The 18,954-nt window shown below is 39.5% G+C and overlaps 3 protein-coding genes across 3 annotated transcripts; all 3 read left to right on the plus strand.

The window, feature by feature from the left end:
- Positions 1–634: 634 nt before the first annotated feature.
- Positions 635–6,454, plus strand: mrps15 (mitochondrial ribosomal protein S15). Its single transcript, XM_030392494.1, has 8 exons — positions 635–913; positions 4,375–4,443; positions 4,553–4,628; positions 4,739–4,787; positions 4,978–5,062; positions 5,155–5,213; positions 5,648–5,839; positions 6,155–6,454. Exons 1-8 carry the CDS (start codon positions 772–774, stop codon positions 6,251–6,253), a joined length of 771 nt encoding a protein of 256 aa, XP_030248354.1. The 5' UTR covers positions 635–771; the 3' UTR covers positions 6,254–6,454.
- Positions 6,455–7,945: 1,491 nt separating this feature from the next.
- LOC115566804 (cornifelin homolog) lies at positions 7,946–10,078 on the plus strand. The gene is made up of 4 exons (XM_030392803.1): positions 7,946–8,076; positions 9,030–9,199; positions 9,330–9,466; positions 9,733–10,078. Exons 2-4 carry the CDS (start codon positions 9,088–9,090, stop codon positions 9,835–9,837), a joined length of 354 nt encoding a protein of 117 aa, XP_030248663.1. The 5' UTR covers positions 7,946–8,076; positions 9,030–9,087; the 3' UTR covers positions 9,838–10,078.
- A 579-nt stretch (positions 10,079–10,657) lies between these two features.
- oscp1b (organic solute carrier partner 1b) lies at positions 10,658–17,716 on the plus strand. The gene is made up of 10 exons (XM_030395196.1): positions 10,658–10,907; positions 12,602–12,756; positions 12,973–13,140; positions 13,905–13,985; positions 14,099–14,202; positions 14,600–14,728; positions 15,253–15,322; positions 15,452–15,594; positions 15,726–15,789; positions 16,660–17,716. Exons 1-10 carry the CDS (start codon positions 10,796–10,798, stop codon positions 16,777–16,779), a joined length of 1,146 nt encoding a protein of 381 aa, XP_030251056.1. The 5' UTR covers positions 10,658–10,795; the 3' UTR covers positions 16,780–17,716.
- Positions 17,717–18,954: the final 1,238 nt, after the last annotated feature.

The following is an 18,954-nucleotide window of genomic DNA, read 5'->3' on the forward strand; positions in this document are numbered from 1 at the left end:
GGGTGTTCTCTATTATTTAAAATGGAAGCAGAACTTACAATTTCGAGTTTTAAACAAATGCATGTAAAATGACTCTGTTAGACACATTTTGGCAATCCAAATCAAAGAAGGGACGCTTAATTTTATTACAATTATTCACTCACTTTCACTGTAAACCAACTGCTTTATCCATGTGATGAAGTAAGAAGATGATTTTTTAAGAGTCTAAATTAATTGGATTCCGGGAGTTTTTGTTTGATTAAAAATACCTAAGTATTTATTATCAGTTCCCCTTCATACTGATTTGCTTTTCTAAGATGGTGCTCAATATACGTCAGTGTCTTTAATAGAGTCCCTGTTAACTTTTAACTGACAAATCATAACTGAATTAGTATTTTTGATTTAATAACATATTGCTATGAGTTAGGTTTTTTCATTTACACCACACTTTGCAAAAAACACTCTCAGATATAGTAAATATTATTATTTGGTTATTAAAATAATAAAGAAAGAAAGAAAGAAAGAAAGAAAGAAAGAAAGAAAGCAGGTGTATACACAAACAATCTAAAGCCAGGTTTTGTTTTTCGTCCCCTTGCAGTCTAGCCCATCGATGTGTTCTGGGATCGTCAGCACAGCCTAAGAAAGAAAAAAACCCTGCTCCCCCATCCGCTCTCAGCTAGTTTGGTCTAGTCAAAATGGCGAGCCTCTTGTAGGGGTCGAGTGTGATTAACTGTCACATTTTCATCGCTTTTAGGCAGTTCATATTCCGCCTTGGTAGCTCTCCTGACAGCCATGTTGGCAAACATTGCTCGGCGAACTGTTCTGAAGACGTCGGCCGGTGTTTTGCGGGAAAGCGGCGCTTTGTGCTCCGCTCTGTCGGCGAAACCCTGGGCATGTAGCTCGGCGTTACTAGCAGGGCAGAGAGTTAGCTGTGGTAAGTGTACGCGACTGGAAGAACCCAGGATAGCTGGCCAGATGTGTTCAGAAAATAGCTGGCTAATATTGATATATATATGTGTATATGATTATAGGCTGATAACAGTCCCTAACAAAGCCTGTCTGTCGACTGCTAGCAAGAGCATCATTAGCTAGCTAACACCAACAGTGTTGACAGAGAGCTGCACGCTAGCTAACACGTTTGAGGAAAAATGTGGCACATAAACAAATACAGCTAATGACTCTGATACAGACCTCCTACCAGCATTATAACATCTCATTGGATAAGAGTGTTAACCATAGTGTAGTTCAGTTTAGCCTTGACAACCTAGCCTACAAATTGGCATCCCAGGACTGCTTGTGTAATCCTATGAAAAGACTGAGAATTATCACCTATTATTGGTAGACCCTGATCAATATATTGGCATATCAGATATAGCTAATCCGTGTATATGTTGTCCAATAGGTACCAATATGAAAAGGGTTGAAATTATTTTAACTTTAAATTCTCATCGAGAGTGCTGTTTCGGTGCCCTAATGTCATTTTAGAAAATACACTTAATATCGTGTCTTCATTATATGTCTGTGCCACAAGTGTTTGATAACCACTACTGAGGGATCATTGTAAAAAAGTGCATATCTGTCAAAATAACAATATTTAAATGTTCACTAAAATGATGTCGGCCCCCAAAACTGAATATTGGTCATGCTCTAATACTTAGATTTGCGTTTAGTTGCAAGTTAATTTCCCTAAAGCCAAAAGGAGTTGTAGTATTTATATTATTACTTAATGATACTTTTACTTAATTTATATCATTGAGGGTTGACCAAAGGTTAAGAAAAATAAAAAGTTAGGCTCCACAAACTCCAAACCAGTTTCTTCCAAAATTATTATAAATGTGAATGGAGACCTCTTGTGGTCTACCTTCACTTTGGCTTTGCTGCAGGAGCTAAACACCCCTCCAGTAAAGGCTGGAGACAAGGAGCCGAGGTTTATACTGGAAGCACCTGTGACAGCATGATTCGACGGCAAACTCAATGGTAGTGACTGCAAATCAAAGAAAGATTCAATAAACAATAGTTAGACCAGAGTTACTGTGGAAATGAAGTAGTACAGTAAAAAGAAAGGTGGAGTCCCAAAAGAACAAAGTAATCAATCTAGTAAGTAAACCTACACAGGAGAAAGAGTCTAATACATAAGTTAGCCCAGCAGTAGATCAAAAGCATTAGAAGCAGTAAGGTTAAAAAAAACAACAACAGTTAAACAATTATTATAAACATTACACCAACAAGGCCATTGTTATGATAATAATAACGTTATTCACACTACTCAGAAAAAGTTATGGTTATTGGGATATTTTAGTGTTTCACTGGATTGTTTATTCTGTGACATATCTGAATTTTTTATGTTGTGTTTTGTGGATATTTTTGGTCCCCAAAAATAATTTGACACATTTCATCTGGCCTTTATTGCTTTATCCATGCACATATGCAGCAATATCTTAGTCTCCCTTACTGATTTTGAGTTTCTTATGAAGCACCTTTTAAAAACAGAGTTACAAAGAGCTTTACATGGAATGCAAGGATTTAACAAAATCGGGTAGATAAATACCCTCAACCCAATATAAATCTATGAAGGAGGTTTGTATCAACTTCCCTAGTAGTTTCTGAGAATATCTTTGTCTGTTCAATCTGATCTCTGTATGAGGGGCATCTAGAGCTGCCCCCCCAAACAAGTCTAGGTGATGACTTGTTTTCACACTGCTGCATTCTTTTCTCAGCTCACTAACAACCACAAAAGCATCGCCCCTTTATCGTCAGGCACGCCTTGGAGTCAGTTGACTTCTTCTTGCCGACCACTTCTTGCCGACCACTTCTCTCCTCAACTTTGTGACGAATGCTTGGAAATGTTGAATCAAATGTCATAGCTTTTAGCCCGATATCTGTTGGGACTACAGACTAATTTTAGGAAATTAAAGATAAATAAACAGTACAAGCCGATAGACAGTAAATCACTAGAAATATAAAAACTTACAAGGAGCTTTAAAGGAAACAACATCATTTGTTGTTTTGATGATGCTGATACTGAAAACCACAATCGACTCACAATCTGGTATATCAATAGTTGTGTTTTAACTGGAACAGCTGTGTCACACAGATTATGTTGGCTGTGCTCTTCAATCATGCAGCTTAAACTTTCGTTTTATCGTTTCTTCTCAGAACAGAGTAGATATGTTCCACGTTCAGCTGTGGAGACGACGAATCATCCCATTGGTGCTAACAAATAACATTTACTGCTGATGTTTCGGACCTCACTTCTGATCAGAACTAAGTGAGGTTTCTGTCCAAAGAAAGTTCTCAAAAGCCTCATGAACATCTCGTTCGATGTGGTGGTGTTATGTTTCTGGGTTAGAAGTCCAAAATGTTATGACGTGACGATATCATGTTACGATAATGCTGCTGATAATTTTCATGATTAATCATTTGATTTAATCTGTAACATGTCAGTCAAAGAAGATATTCACACATTAAACTAACTCTGTTGCGGGCGTGTTGGAAAGTGCCACTGCAGTCTTGAGAAAAGAAGGTCCTGCACACTGCAGTAGCTCAGCATCACAATTTACTGATTCAACTGATGTTTTCAGTGGAATTAATACATGTTTGATTTCTCAGGATTGCAGCGGCACTTTCCAACACGCCTGCAACTTTCCATGAGAGAGTTTCCCCACAAATGTCAAACAATTGTGAAAAATGCCCCTAGCGAGAACTTTCAGGAGCCTGAAGTGACATCATCAGATTGCTTCCTTTGTCAAATCAACAGTCCAAAGCCCAGAGACTTTTTATTTACCAACATATATGGCTAAGAAATCCTTACATTGAAGAAGCTGTAACCAGTGGATATTTGACATTTTGATGACTTAAACGAGTCATCGATTTTCAAAGTAGTTGGCAATTTTCCTTCGATCGACTCACCAATCCATAGACTAATAAACTAATTCTTGCAGCTCTAAATGCGATGGTAGTCGGTATCATTACAGATTCACCACTTAATCAATCGCCATCTGTGGGTGTCTCTGATTTCAAAGTTATATTGTTCGGAAAAGTTTTGGCCTCATTATGTCAGTGGTGTCATTTGTGGGCCAAAGATTTCCCTGTGAAACATCTTGACATACAAACCAGCTTTGAGAAGGTCACCACATGCATTTCTCAAAACTGTGACGGATGTCTTGATTCAGTCCTGTAGTGACTTCACCATCATGTGAAGTTTCAAAATACTTCACTGCAACCACTTATCCTTCGTCGAGCCAGTTTGTTGTGAGTTGAACAAATGTGATGTTTGCTTTGTCATCAACATTAGTTCACTGCTGTGATAGCTACCATCTCTGTGTTCTAATTGTTTTGGGGTTTTTTGTGCCCCCTCACGACACATGTCAAGATATTTTTCCCCTCTCTTCTCAGTTGCTGGATGTTTCGCTGTTCCACCACCAGTGAGACATTATGCCCGGGGTACAAAGATGAGGAAGACAGGTGTGTGATGAAGCTGGATTGTCACCAAAACATATTTGGGATTTTTTATTTGTATTTTTATTTGATTTTTTTATTTTCCTCTTCATCCAAACATTGTGTTTCTTTCCAGGCCCTGTGAGCCAGCTCAGTGACCTCCCTCCAACAGCAATCAAGATGGATTACGCAGCTGTACCCCTCGCTCAAACGTAAACATACATATATATACAGCCCTATACAAGAAATTACTATTTTAAAAAAAATGTACGCTGCATTCATAGATTTATTCATCTAACACAAGTATATTTTGTGTTAATAGGACAGACGATGTTGTCAAAAGACTTCTTTCGTTGGAGTTGGCGAGTCATGTGAGTTCTCGTGTCCTCACCGATCACCTTGTCGTGTCTGCTTTTTTTTTTAACCAATGCACCAATTGTTTTTAACCAATGCTTTTGATGATTATGATTGCGGTTGTTCAAATGTACACTGCCGTGCCACTTTCAGAAAGCTGAGTCATAACTGGTATTATTATTTAATACTCTCTGTTCACGTCTTCAGAGTGAAAAGCTACGGCTGAAAAAGGAACAGCTGATCGCCAAAGTCCAGAGGGACGAGAACGACCACAGCTCAGTGGAAGTCCAGGGTGAGCTGCTTTTTTGTAATGCTGCACATAATGTTTTCGCTGTCGTACAAAGATTAGATACAGCGTATATCAACGTTGTCATCTTTTTTCAGTGGCCGTGTTGACTACAAGAATCCGCAACCTTCAGGAGCACTTGCTAAAACATCACAAGGTGACTGACATTTTTCTCCTTCGCCAGCTGAACAGGAACACTTCGTACTTCTTTAGACAGGTTTTATATGATAATCTTAGATGACGTGACGTGTCATAGGCCAGTCAATTTGCACCACTCGCTATTTCATGTATGATTACGTCTCCCCGCATTTCCTCTCTGCCTTCCTCTGGTGTGAGTTATGCGTGTGCTACAGGATATCCTGTGTTACTCCCCCACATGAAATGAGAACATGCGTAGTCACAGACATGGTCGGAAATTTCCATGTTACATCATACTTCACACATTTTTGCTAAAATTGACATAGATACGAAGTAGAGGTTGCAACTGTTGAAGCTTTTTCATCATAAGCCTGGCTCATGTATAAACTGGGCTTTAACATCTCACATCTGTAGTCCAACTCCATTCTTTTATGTGTTTTTTCCCCATGTCAGGACAAAGCTAACAAGAGGCGAATGCTCATGGCCATTGACCAAAGGAAAAAGCTATTGAAAAACCTGAGGTTGGTTCGCTATGACGCCTTTGAGAAGGTGTGCGAGCAGCTAGGCATCACCTACACCTTCCCTCCAGAGTACTACAGACGGGCCACTCGTCGCTGGCTGGCCAAGAAGGCCTTCTGTATTAAGGTAGCAAACAAATGACCACATTACTCTATTTATATACATGTTTGTGTGTATAAATGTATATATAACATAATATATATATTATATGTTTGTGTGTTTTTTTTTTTTTCATTGGCAGTGTATGACAATGGTATCAATTTGAGATTCATATCTAAAGAACTTTTACAAGACAATGATTCCACACTAGTGAAGCAGTAGTTCATGCGGTGTCTGAGATCGTTTCCCAGGCATGCTGTAGGTTAAAGTGACTAACTGACTAACATGGTGAAGGTGTGATTTCTGTGCCTCCACTGACACGCGGTGACTGTGTTTTCACAGGTCTTCAAAGAAGTGCAGAAGCAGAAAGCAGAGCAGAGGCTGAAGATGAAGCAAAGCTTATCCGAGGCAGCCGAGACAAAAGCCGTTGAGACAAATTAAAGACAGTAACCTGTACATGACATTACAGCAAGTGATCCCAGATGCCTGTCTTAACTGACATCTTCACTGTTACACCTTCAGATGATGTGATGGGACATGTGGACAAACCCTTTTTCATGCCATCGTACAACGTTTGCTTTTGCTTTCAAGTTGATGTCTGAAGTTAATGGAAATAAAATGTGTCAGAAAGTTGTATTCAAATGGACTTTGGAAAGTTATTTTTGCAGAAATATAAGACTTTTATTTATTTTTTATTTATTTATCTGCACAGAACGTCTTAGGTGACCATTGATATCACTTGTCCAAGGTATTAACAGAAATAAGAAAACTCAAATTACCAGATGATTAGGACACAGAAAAGCAAAACGGCTGAGTTGTCCATGATGAGCTGCAGCTTAAAAGACTTAGCAGTGGCTCTTGTGGCAGGAAACCTCTGCTGCTCAGCTCTCTGTGGGCTTAGCATGTCCACAGTGTTGCAAATCTGGCCATGATGTCAGAACTGGTATTTTTCCATCAGCAGTGGAAGGCACATTTTGTGACGTAAAATAATTTATCAATCTCATCAAACAGTCAAAGCGTGCTATTGAGTAATGTTACATTTTAAGCAGTTTCAATATCAGGACTAGACTGTTTCTGTACTGTTTAGTGCAGAAATTCCCATTATACCAACACTCTTCGTTATCTTTAGTAGTTTCTGGTGATATTGCGACATGTTTGATTGGCCTGAGGCCCAAGTGTTTGTGGAGAAAAAGAAACAATCTGACGAATCCACTGCAAAGACATTTGCGAATGTTATAAAGATACCTTTTTCGTTGACTTATGGAAGAAATGAATACGCGACAGGTGTGTTGGAGGAAGGTGCAACTTGGAAACAATGGGGAGAACTCCCGCGCACTGTCTCACTTCATGCTGAAATATTAATTGATTTACAACGCTGGATGCTCGACAGGCCCGGAGGTTGTGTTCAGATGAATAGGAGAGACACTTGTGTGGGAGTTCTTCTCCTTGTTCATATTTTAATTGACTGCCAGAGAGGTGTTCATAAATCAGATGATTTTTTTAGAGGCCGTACAGGTGGGGGAGCTGCATTATATTGCAATATGAAAAATGAGAGATCTAGTAAAGCACCACCATAATCTGTGGCCCCAGTAATGAGCCACATTAACAATATTCAATTTCAATAAAACCGCATCTTGTCTGTTGAATTTACATTAATATTTTAGGTTATGCATCACCTGATTCTCTGAAAACTAACAAAAACAGCCCGGGGAACATTCATACGAACACTTTGTTTCCCTCAATAAGATAACAAGTCTGCTGCTTCATGAGGTTCTGCATTTGTTCAACTCTTGTGTACATCCACTCTTCGTTTTTTACAAACAGTGGTGACATGTCGGTTGATTAAAAACTGTGTCAAGCTGTGAGACAAAAGAGGGACTGGTGCACATGTGGCTGTTCTATGAAAGCATCGTCTAGAAAAAGACTCTGACAACTGTTGCGCGAGTTCCTTTGAACTGTACTGATCTAATAGGAGATAGGGGGAAAACAATTTAAAAAGGAAGCCTTCACCTCTGACAACAGATATATGTATGCACGGATCTACAGCTGTCTGAGATCAGACCCACCATCGGCATCAAAGCAAGGTAACGGTTCTCATTAATGGTCTGAAGTTTGTCAGTGAATCATCACAGATCTTTGTCATCCTCAGAAACAGCAGTCTGTTGGCAAACCAGTGTTGTACAGCTCATGCTCGTCACGGCTTCCTGTGTGGTGTGCAGCTTGTCGCTCTGATCAGGAGGAGAGCACACTGACAGACTCTTCTGGTAAGTGTGACAGCTTTTTTTTCTCCCTCTCACAGAAGGTTAGCTTCAACATTCATTTACAAGATTGTTACTCTGATATTGCTCTTAAAATGTATTTGCAAAACGTTCATATTTTATAAAAGTTGTGCATTCGACGGCACTGATACAAGATAACTTCACATACTCTTTTGCACTTCAGGTGAGGTAATACCTCCAAAGTCTTTGTATATAAAAAGTTTACATATTGCATATGTAGACGTTTACAAAAGCTTGCAGTTTGTTCATGGTCTGACCATCCACACATGACTATGGGGACCTTTCAGCCTCATTAACTTACTTTTATATACCGGTCTTGTGGTCTAGTGTTGTCCTTATTGACTGTAGACTATATACAGACAGAAATACCTAAAAAGGTCAAATTCCAATATGGCGTTCTTTTTCAATTTTATTTTTCCAAGTCTAGTTTGACTATTTTCGAAAACACGTGCACCTAGACAAAAGGTATTTTCTGAGCAACACTGATAGATGGAAGCGTTGAGAGGCAATATTCTTGCAAATAAAAGTACATTTCTGATTAAGAACCATGCAAAACAGTTATCAGTTAATCAGCTTGTAGATCACAAAATCTCTCAAAGCTCAGAAATGAGTCTGTTTTTTATGTCTGGTTCTTTGTCAATGAATAAATCCATGTAAAGTCGGTCATATAACAGGCTTTCCAGGGTGATTCATGAATGATAATTGGACTGTATGAAGAACACTTTCATGTTATGTTTTAGAGATATTCTCCAATGGAGAGCGCCGGAATATTTGAGTTAAAGGCCGACCTTTGAATGTCTCTATGGAAAGTAAAAAAAACTGTGACATTTCCTACTCAGGAAATCCAAAGCATCACATTTAAGTACATGTGACAAAACGTGACAGCAATTGTGTCAGAAATATTCATTCCTTTCTCTTTTTTTTCTGCTTTTCCACAGCTGAATGGTTCTTTAACAAGGCAGCTAAATCAAAAACAAGCAGATCCAGTAGCTCAAAATGTCGAACCCAGTGGTCACCCATCAACCAGGCGCAGGCGGCTATGGGACAAATGTCCAAACAGGAGAGTGGAGCACCGGCCTGTGCTCCTGCTGCAGTGATATCTTTGTCTGTGAGTACAGTTCATAATGCTTTAATTTGACATTATACATATTTGCTAAAGACGGCCGCACTTTCACATTTATTTTCATTTTTTTCTCTTTCAAAAGTGCACAGTGAAATAATCCTCCTCTGTTGTGCAGGTGCTCTTGGTTTTTTCTGTCCGTTTGCATTGAGCTGCTACACAGCAAGTAAATATGGAGAAAACTGCTGTTTGGGTTGTTTGCCAGGAGGCATGACAGCCGTGAGGACTCATATGAGACTGACCTATGGTATTCAGGTGAGCTGCTCGTGTCCTAATTGCATATTCCTACTCTCTGGAGTACCCTTTTTCATTCTTTTTTAGATGCAACATCTGAAGTCAATTCAGTCTCATACAGGAAGACTGATATGTTTTTCAATAACTTGACTCTTATGAAAGAGAGATTTCATGAACATAGGAAGTGTTGGGTGTTGCTGTTGTTGAGAAACCCCTAACTGCAGAACATTTCCTCACCCAGGGTCAGTGTTCAGTGTTCTGATTTTGTTGCAATCTTTTACCCATAGGGAACAATAATAAATGACGCCTTGATGACATTTTGCTGCGGGCTTTGTGAGACGTGCAGGATGGCCCGAGAAGTCCGTGTCAGGAATGGAGAAATTACGCCGTAACAAGACATGAAGAATTCTGGCCCATACAGCATTTTCCTTTTGTTGATGATGTGTGGAAGTTATTTGTTTATTCCTGTAGCAGGCCTACCTTTTATGCAGACAGCAAAGAAAAGAATAGCTAGTGAATTATGCAATTCGTTATATCAAATGTGATTTTGCATGTAGCATTATGTGTACCCGTGTAACTGTCGACACTTATCTGCATTTTTGTAAATAAATTGCATTTCAACTGTTTTATGTATCCTGTGTGGATTATTTGAGTGAATATACCATTTCTTAAACCTTTTTGTTAACATTTCAACTTGAGAGAAATTTCCTTTTCCTATTTTTTCTTTGGAGGCATTTTTTAGATGCCGGTAGAAAGAAGGCAACCTCTTCACACTGTGGTTAAAGGGGCACTATATAGTTTTGGAGAAGAAATTTAAACTAGAATTTTACTATTTACAATATTAATGATGTAATGATAACAACTCAGATATATGTATTTTTAAATATCCGAATATGGTTGTTTCTTAGACCAATATAACGTCCCCAGAGCTCTGTTTGAAGCTAGAAAGGTGGCAGGGTCCGCCAAAATTTAACAAAGTAAACAGTATGAAAGTGTGTTTTCCTTTAGGGTCAGTTTGTTTATTCAGTTAATTCAGTTGTGAACATTTAGAGTTTGTTTATTTTGTTTGTTTAGTCATAAAAAGTCAGATCTTTCTCGACTTAATAAAATGTCACCCCCAAAACCACACATTGCACCTTTAAACTGAAAGTATCACCTCTACCCAAACCTTCCTCCTTCCTGTACGTCATAACGCACAGCCATCTGATTGGCCGTTCGTTTCGTGGCCTGGCAACCACAAGAGGCTTTACCAAACAGTCAGACCCCCTGTCGGCAATCAAGCACTCTAAGCTAGCTAAATTCGCTAGCTGCCTACGTTTTCTGGAGGGATTCAACCGTCCAAAACGCACCATGTCTTCAAGGACTCTGCCTCTGCTGTTCATCAACCTCGGCGGAGAGATGCTTTACATCCTGGACCAGCGGCTTCGAGCTCAGAATATCCCCGCTGACAAAGCTAAGAAAGGTTAGCTAACTTAGCTTAGCAGCTATCCAGACAACAACACAAATGTCACCCTGCAGTAAAACGTTCGTGTTCACGTACACTGCGATGCACACCCAGCTCGATCGTATCTTCCGTTTACCGTGTTGTAAACTAATGATTTACACATATATAATTGTGCGTGAGTCATACAAAGTCTATGCACAGACAAGTGAATAGTATGATGTATTGGTCAATTGGCTGTTGTTTTGTAAAATCACAAGTCACCAACACAACAGTTTGTAGTTACACTTTTCAATTTGGAATTACCAATGCTCCATTGTCAATAAATGGGCTGCTGTTCTAAAACGGAGGATAAAAGATAGCCTGACTATCATCTCAAGCCTGACTATCACATAATGACATTAGATGGTACACAGCCACATTGTATATGCAGAGGAGGGGACAGGGAGATTTTTTTTTTTTTCTTTTTTGGTCATGTCTCACTATTTCATCTAACAATATGGTTATGCGGAAAATATATCATTTATATATCTCCTTTTCAATCCATAATGTTTGCACCATAGCTGGCTGGATAGATGAGGACAGAAGGAGAGGTATCACTACGGAGCTTTTCACTGATGCAGTGGTAGCTCCTTGCTCTGCTTTGGCCTAGACTGGAGCAACATGCTAAATAAACAATAGGATTTCATACATAGAGAGATGAGACTTCATATGCACATATTTAAAAAGCACTGCAAGGAACTTCCAGCTTGTTATGAATGACCATCGGCCAGAAAATTGGCTATTTCTGTGACATGTAGTTATTTCTAACTACACCAATATAAGTCATAAAGTAATGTATGGCACAGTGCTGTGGATGTACTGAGGGGTCTCAAAACCTTAGTAAAGAAGCTGCTGTGTTGTCTGGTGGTACAGTACAGCACCAAAACAAAGCTTGACTTGTCTGGTAATCATCGTCTTTTTTCCAGACTCAACAAAAAACAAGAAAGTTCCTTGAAGTAGCTTTAACAACTAAGCAACAAATGTTGGTGTTGTCTCTGCACCCAGGTACATCATGTATGTGTTTAGGTTACTCAAATGCTCATGCCCTGGCCACACATTTAAACATTTATAAGAACCTTCATTTTTTATAGTCGTCTAAAATGTTAAAGGGAGAAGTGAAGTGGTCACCACACTTCATGCCTTTGTTGTGAGCAGTGTCTCATTTTTCACAGCTCCTTTTTTTTATAGTTGAACTGTGGCTTCCTTGTGGGTAAGTACCAGAAAATACCACATAGTCTTGCAGTGTTAAGAAAGTTTATTTGCCTCACCCTTGAGCTGGTAAAAAGCTTTTCAAATGTTGGGGAGGAAGGTGAAGTTACCCAATAGGTTTGACTTCTGAAAGTCACAACATTGCTTAAAATCCCTTTTGCCAATTGCAAAAGCGATTGGTAGAACTAATCGAAGCAGATAAAAAAATAATAATCTGGGTTATGTTTAAACACGCAAAAATTTCCTACCTAGCCATTTAGATGCTACTCGACTTCTTAACGGCTTTCAGCGCTGCTGCTTTATTAGGGCTTTCGGGTTAGGCTTTGGATGAGATGGTTTTGCCCGACATATAGTATAGAATGCTCATCTGCCTGCTTCTGAGTCTACAGTGTGGAAAATACTTTTTGTCTAACCCACTTTCTCTATTTGTGCACTCTTTCTGTTGTACTGTTTGCCTGATTTAGTTATGAATGACATCATCACCACAATGTTCAACAAAAAGTTCCTTGAAGAGCTTTTCAAGCCGCAGGAGCTTTACTCCAAAAAGGCCCTGAGGACTGTGTTTGACAGACTGGCCCATGCCTCTATAATGAGACTCAATCAAGCTAGTATGGACAAGGTAAGTCGTCATGTTTACAGATGTAGCCCTCCTGTACAGCTGTCTTTTTTTATTCTAATTTTGATTTTCACTTCAGTACTCAAAGTTTTTCACACATTATCTTATACGCCATATACTGCTGTATATGGCTCCCTCTGCTGTTTAAAATATAACAATAGCATTCATTTTATTCTTCTGGATGAGTCAGTGGAGTCATGCACGTCTCCCTCTTCACAGCTCTATGACTTGATGACCATGGCTTTCAAGTACCAGGTGCTTCTCTGTCCCCGACCCAAGGACATCCTTCTCGTCTCTTTCAACCACATGGATGCAATCAAAGATTTTGTGAAAGACACTCCCAGCATTCTCAGTCAGGTTGACGAGACATACCAACAGCTCATAGAGGTATGACACATCCCTTCACTCGCTTCATGTATGTACAGGAATGGGTAGCGAAGTTGCACGTGAGTTGTTGGGATTTCCTGAAGTGTGCTGCAAGATCTTTGAGCTTTTGGTGGTATTTGAACTAAGTTTGGTTAAAAGCATGGCTAAGTACACCAAGACAGAGGAGAAGAGGGACACAACCTCAGTTGTAAACATCTTCTTTTTGTTTGGTAATACATTGTCAGCTGTGAGACCTGACTTCCCACGTTCACAACTGATGATACATATGAGTCATTATTGTTCCTCAAACAGGGTTTAAAAAACTGCCAAGTAGTACATCTTATATGACCAAAGAGGAAATGCATCACTCAGTGGTGAAGGCGTCACAGTCTTATGAGCAAGTTAGTATGAAGGTTCACACAGCAGACCGGTCAAAGCAAGAAAAAAACCATCCAATCCAACTTCATACTGACTGCAATAGAGGCATTTAATGGAAGCAATTTATGCAGTGACTTATTAAGAACATGGATACACAATGTTTGAAGTTTATTTGACTATTTTTTTATTGACTCCTCTGGTTTAATATATGGAATGATGCAGGGAATACATTATGCTGTCATAATATCAAACTATTTACACAACAATTACAGATATAATATCTACAGAATCACTGCACACATTGCACTGCTAATTTATCAGTGGGGCCACAGTAGATGTGTTTTATCACAGTTATAAAAAAAAATGTTATTTTTCATTCATTTCATTTATTTATTTATATTTTTAAGATGTATACACCCATGTCTAGTGGGGACTTCCAGCTGATCAGACAAACTCTCCTCATCTTCTTTCAAGACATGCATATAAGAGTAAGTTGAATATTCAAATTTGTCTTAATTGGCTAGAAAAAAATTATATTATCTTTTTCATTTGTGTTTTTTTTTTCCTTACAAGCCTGTCTCTGTGTATTCTTTTATGCCAGGTGTCCATTTTCCTTAAGGACAAAGTGCAGAACTCCAATGGCCGCTTTGTGCTTCCCACCAGCGGTCCTGTGCCTTATGGAACACTAGTCCCTGGCCTGATAAGGTACCACAGTGAACAGTTGTTTTCACCTTCCTTTGGTCTTTTTTTTTCTGATGATCTCTAATGTTTTTCCATTTGGTCTTTCATATGTTTGCTGGTCTTACCCAGACACTGTGATCTTCAGTAAAGCAGGACTATCGGCAGCTAATTGCATTACAGAGGTTTTGTTGAACAAGCATTTGCGGGCTAACTTTAGATGTGTCACATGTTTAGCTTGGATCAAATTACTGAAGGATTGTATGGGCACTGTGAAACATTGAAAACATATGAAGAAACAATAGCGCACATGTAGAACACTTGAACTGTTACCATGTATTCAATCAGTGTGGTGTTGCTGTGCATAGAAACAAAGAGCATTGAGCGTCAATAATATTTTGTATTTTGCATCTGGTAATTCCAGGATGTTTAGCTGTACAGGTGAAGAGACGACCAGGCTGCAGTTCGCTAACGGAGGAAACTACACTGCTGCTCTGCGGGAGGGATCCTTCGAGATGTTTGGAGACAGGGTCACCAAACTAGGCACAAATATGTAAGACTCTGCCACATACAAAAGATTTACATGAACATGACTTGGTGGTACTGTAATTATGCAGTTGAAGTTGGCTGTTTGCTGATTTTCTAATATCATGATCATGAAATATACTGTATATAAATAGTAAGTCACTGACAACTGAACTTCATGTTTAGAGTCTGTTTAGAAAAGATGACTGATGAGTTCAAGTGACTTTTGGGGAATCATAGTTATTTAAACTGAAGTTCTTTTGATGCCAAATGATTTCATTAGATCACACTGTGAACACTGGGACTGGGACTTTCCGCCCATTACTAAAAAAGTATAACATTAGACTGAACCAGAAAGCCCGTAAACTTCATCATGTCATCGGACTTTATGCCATGATGGTGTGTCAGTATGTCTGACATACTGCAACGAATCACACATGTATTTTGTAAATAAAACTTGACTTGTGCAGTGTAACTCCGGCACTATGTTGCATGGATGTAAGTGTTTATTCTCTTTCTTCTTCTTTTTTTTTTTTAAATCTCTTAATTCAGGTACAGTGTAAGCCGGCCTGTGGAAACCCACATGTCGGGAACGTCTAAGAATTCTGCTCAGCACACTAAGGTGAAACAGCTTCACATGCGCTGAAGCAAGATGTTGAAAACTCTCTGTTTCCACAATAAATAACGCATGCACAGGAATCTGGCAGGGTGACCCTGGTCCAGATTTTAATGAGCCATTTTGTGTCAACAGGTCAACGCTGCTCCCAACCCTCTGGCTAAAGAGGAGCTGAATCTGTTGGCCAAGTTAATGGGAGGGCTAGAGGTTCAGAAACCAGGGGGGAATGCAGACAGCGGCTTCAGAGTCAACCTCTTTGCTACTGATGAGGAAGAAGAGTGAGTCACCTTATTTGTGTTTGTATAGCACTTGATCAGATGAAACTGCTGCTTACGTGGTGTAAAAAAAAAAAAAACATTTAATTTGTGGTGATTACTCAAAGCTAACATTGCAACTTCCTTTACCATAGAGAGGCACTCATATCAAGACCAGACGAGCTTTCATATGGGGTCATAAAAATCCAAGCAACAAAGGTAAATCTTTGTTATCTGTCTTCTCAAAGTGTTTCTTTCAGTAGGAACTGGATGTCCTGGTATTTGTGTAATGGAAAACTCAAAATTAACTGCACACTTGGTGACAAATGGTCTGACTGTGCATCTGTCATCTAAGGACAGGTGCAGACTACAAGACACTGAAAATGGCAGAGTTGCTGTGTTGCTCAGACCACAAGACATTATTTTGCCACTGACTGTTGTCATGTGACGTCAGGGTGAACAAACTACACAGCTGATCCTTGGCGAATTGTATTGATAACAAGTTTACTCCAGTTGGAGAGATCCACGACAGGAGCTAATGTTCGTGACAGTTGACAAAAACACAAGCAAGATGTCAGTGTCCGCTCTATCTTAAGAGCTTCAGTTCTTATCTTTGCCCTGTTTGTAGCCATGATGTTCGCTCTGTTTTTTTAGCTTTTCATGGTCGCCGTCTTCCACAGGCGCTCTTATTGGATACTCTTCTCCTCCCATCTCAGACTTGTCTCTAGGGTGCCCCAACAAGCGCTTCTTGTTTGTGGTAATCATGAATCAAAACTAACGTAGGGTCTGGGACAGCTCTCAATGTGGTCAGTACTTGTTTCGAGACCTCTTGAACTCGGAACACTGAAAAAAAAAGCACATTTTTTATATAGTCTGCACTCCCCCAACCTCTCACAACTATGGCTGTCTTTTACAATTGATAAGCAACCCCTTACCATTGGACTCTGAATTTTACTGATCCCAATGACAGGCTTAAGGATAAAAAGTCAATAATCAGAGACTGGCTTTACCAGACTAACAAGATTGACTGTAACGAGGTGTAAGTCCCTGTGATGACCACTGTGATTGGTGGATAACATTGTCTTCCAGGACCAGCAGGCCAATGCAGAGCTGGCCAAGATCATGGGGGAGTTCACAGAGTCTGGGGATCCATCTCCCAGTGCCAGCAGCAAAGGAGACGACCTTCTGGCCATGATGGACGGCCTGTGACATCCTGACAGAAATCCCCCAGTGGTCGGGGCACAATGCATCATCACCAGCCTGTTCTACTGTAGACCAGTATGCTGTCTGTACCGGCAAATGCACTGCAGCCACCTCACAATGCAGCCAGTAAACCTTATTGTTCGGCTGCCTTAAAATGCAGATGTGAGCGGGTGTTTGCATCGGTTGCGAAATGATGAACAGCAAATTTGCATAGTTAAATAATTAAGGATGTGGTGAGCCGAGCTTTAAGCTGCAGTGCACTGTAATAGCATGTTTGCTGCAAACTGAAAAGAGTTTCAGTGCATCAAAACATACAGTAGGTATGTATTAGTGTGTTGATCATGTGTATGTGGTAATCGCAAAACATCTCTTTAATGTCAAGATGTTTTTAAATTCATGCTGCACTTCGGTACACACAAAAACACATTCCTTTATTTACATACAATATCTTAAATGAGAAGAATACATCACAGTTTTAGATGCTCTACTGGCATGTGCTCCATAATTCCATGTATGTTTTATTAACCAGTGTAAAGAGGGAGTTTGTTAACTTCCTCTGTATTCTTATGAACAAGTAATTAAATTTGATTTGGGGGGAATCGGAGGAAACCCAAGTGCTCTTTCTAATGTGATTCAGATCCCCTGAAATCTTTATTTTGGTAAGAATTGTGTTTATCTTGCATCAACTTGTTAGACATTTCCCACAACCCTGTGATGTCTCTGGATTTTGAGCGATGACCCAGAAATGTGCTCACTGATCAGCATATTATTTTAATATAGAGAAATGCAATATAAGGAAATGTCTGATATGTAAATATGTTTATTGCATACTTTATTTATTTGAATGTATCATTTTCTGTGTATAAAGAAATACATATAGCTGCATTTGTTAAATTGTTGAATGTCCAATGTAGGATTTTTAATAAATAGCTGGAAAAAAAAACATGATTTTCACCCATATTATTATTTGAACCATGTCATCCACTTGTGTACTGATGCAATAGTGTGTTAATGATGGCATGAACCTTGTAACAGCTTGTTGTAGTTGACAAGGTGTGACGGTAGGGGGCGCTGTCAGGCCTTTCTAAACATGTACTGTGTGTGGTCTGTTCAAAGTGACAACCACACATTTTCAGTGTGTTTTACTCTTCACTGAGGTTGCCTTTAAAAAGAAAACGCACACACGCATATACAAAGCAAGGCTGTTTTTTTTTGTATATATATGTGAATGTAGAATTCACTTAAAATGTCAAACAGCAAATATGTTAATGATTTTGTATTTATTTATACTTCCTTATTTAACCAGATCGTTAAAAGCAATGTGCATGAACGCAATCCACAATTAAACCCCTACAATTAGAAGTGCCTGATGTGCCCAAGATATCTGTGTGCAGTCTGCCTGCAGACAGCAGGTCTCAAAAGTCAGACTTAGTCTGCACACCCCCAGTCAACCACACTCAGACACACACACACACACACACACACACACACGCTGCATACCATGCAGGCAAAACATGCTGAGACATTTCTCTGAATTGATCTGGGGGTGGAGTTCTCTGGTGAGGTCTTCCCAATAGTCATTGCAAAGGCAAGACAAGAAACACTATGTGCCCTCAGGTTATAACCTACCTGGAAAACAAACAGAAACTGGAGCTCATGCCAGTCATCCTGTAAGACTGGAGTCAACTAACCTCACTGTAAAACAATGTAATGTGGTTCAACCCTGCAAAATTGCCAATTGATTTTATCAACAGGACTATTCAGTGGCTTAAAAAACAGCATAAATGCAGCTTTTTAAAATGCAATAAGGGAGAACTTACACTGCTTGTTCCATTAGGGTCACAAGTAATATTACAAAAAATTTGAATCTACAAAGTCCTGGCCAGCGTTTCTCTTAACATTACACAAATAGACCATGTCTCTCATGTATAGACCCTGCATTTTGAGATATGATTCAGTTTCCCCTTTAAAAGCTGTGGGTAGGACACTGTAAAGCCACAGCTTGACAAATGTTTCATGTGGCCGGGGGCATATGCTCTACTGAGTCAAGGCAGGAAGTCTAGAGCAACTCAAATAACCCTTTTTGTCATTTTCGCTTACCCTCTCTATGTCTATCACACCTGCCCACTGCTCTGAAACTAGTAGCCGTGGGTGGTATTTGAGATTAATCAGGGAGTCTAA

This window comes from Sparus aurata, chromosome 17 (assembly GCF_900880675.1).
Source record: "Sparus aurata chromosome 17, fSpaAur1.1, whole genome shotgun sequence".
Taxonomy (NCBI): domain Eukaryota; kingdom Metazoa; phylum Chordata; class Actinopteri; order Spariformes; family Sparidae; genus Sparus; species Sparus aurata.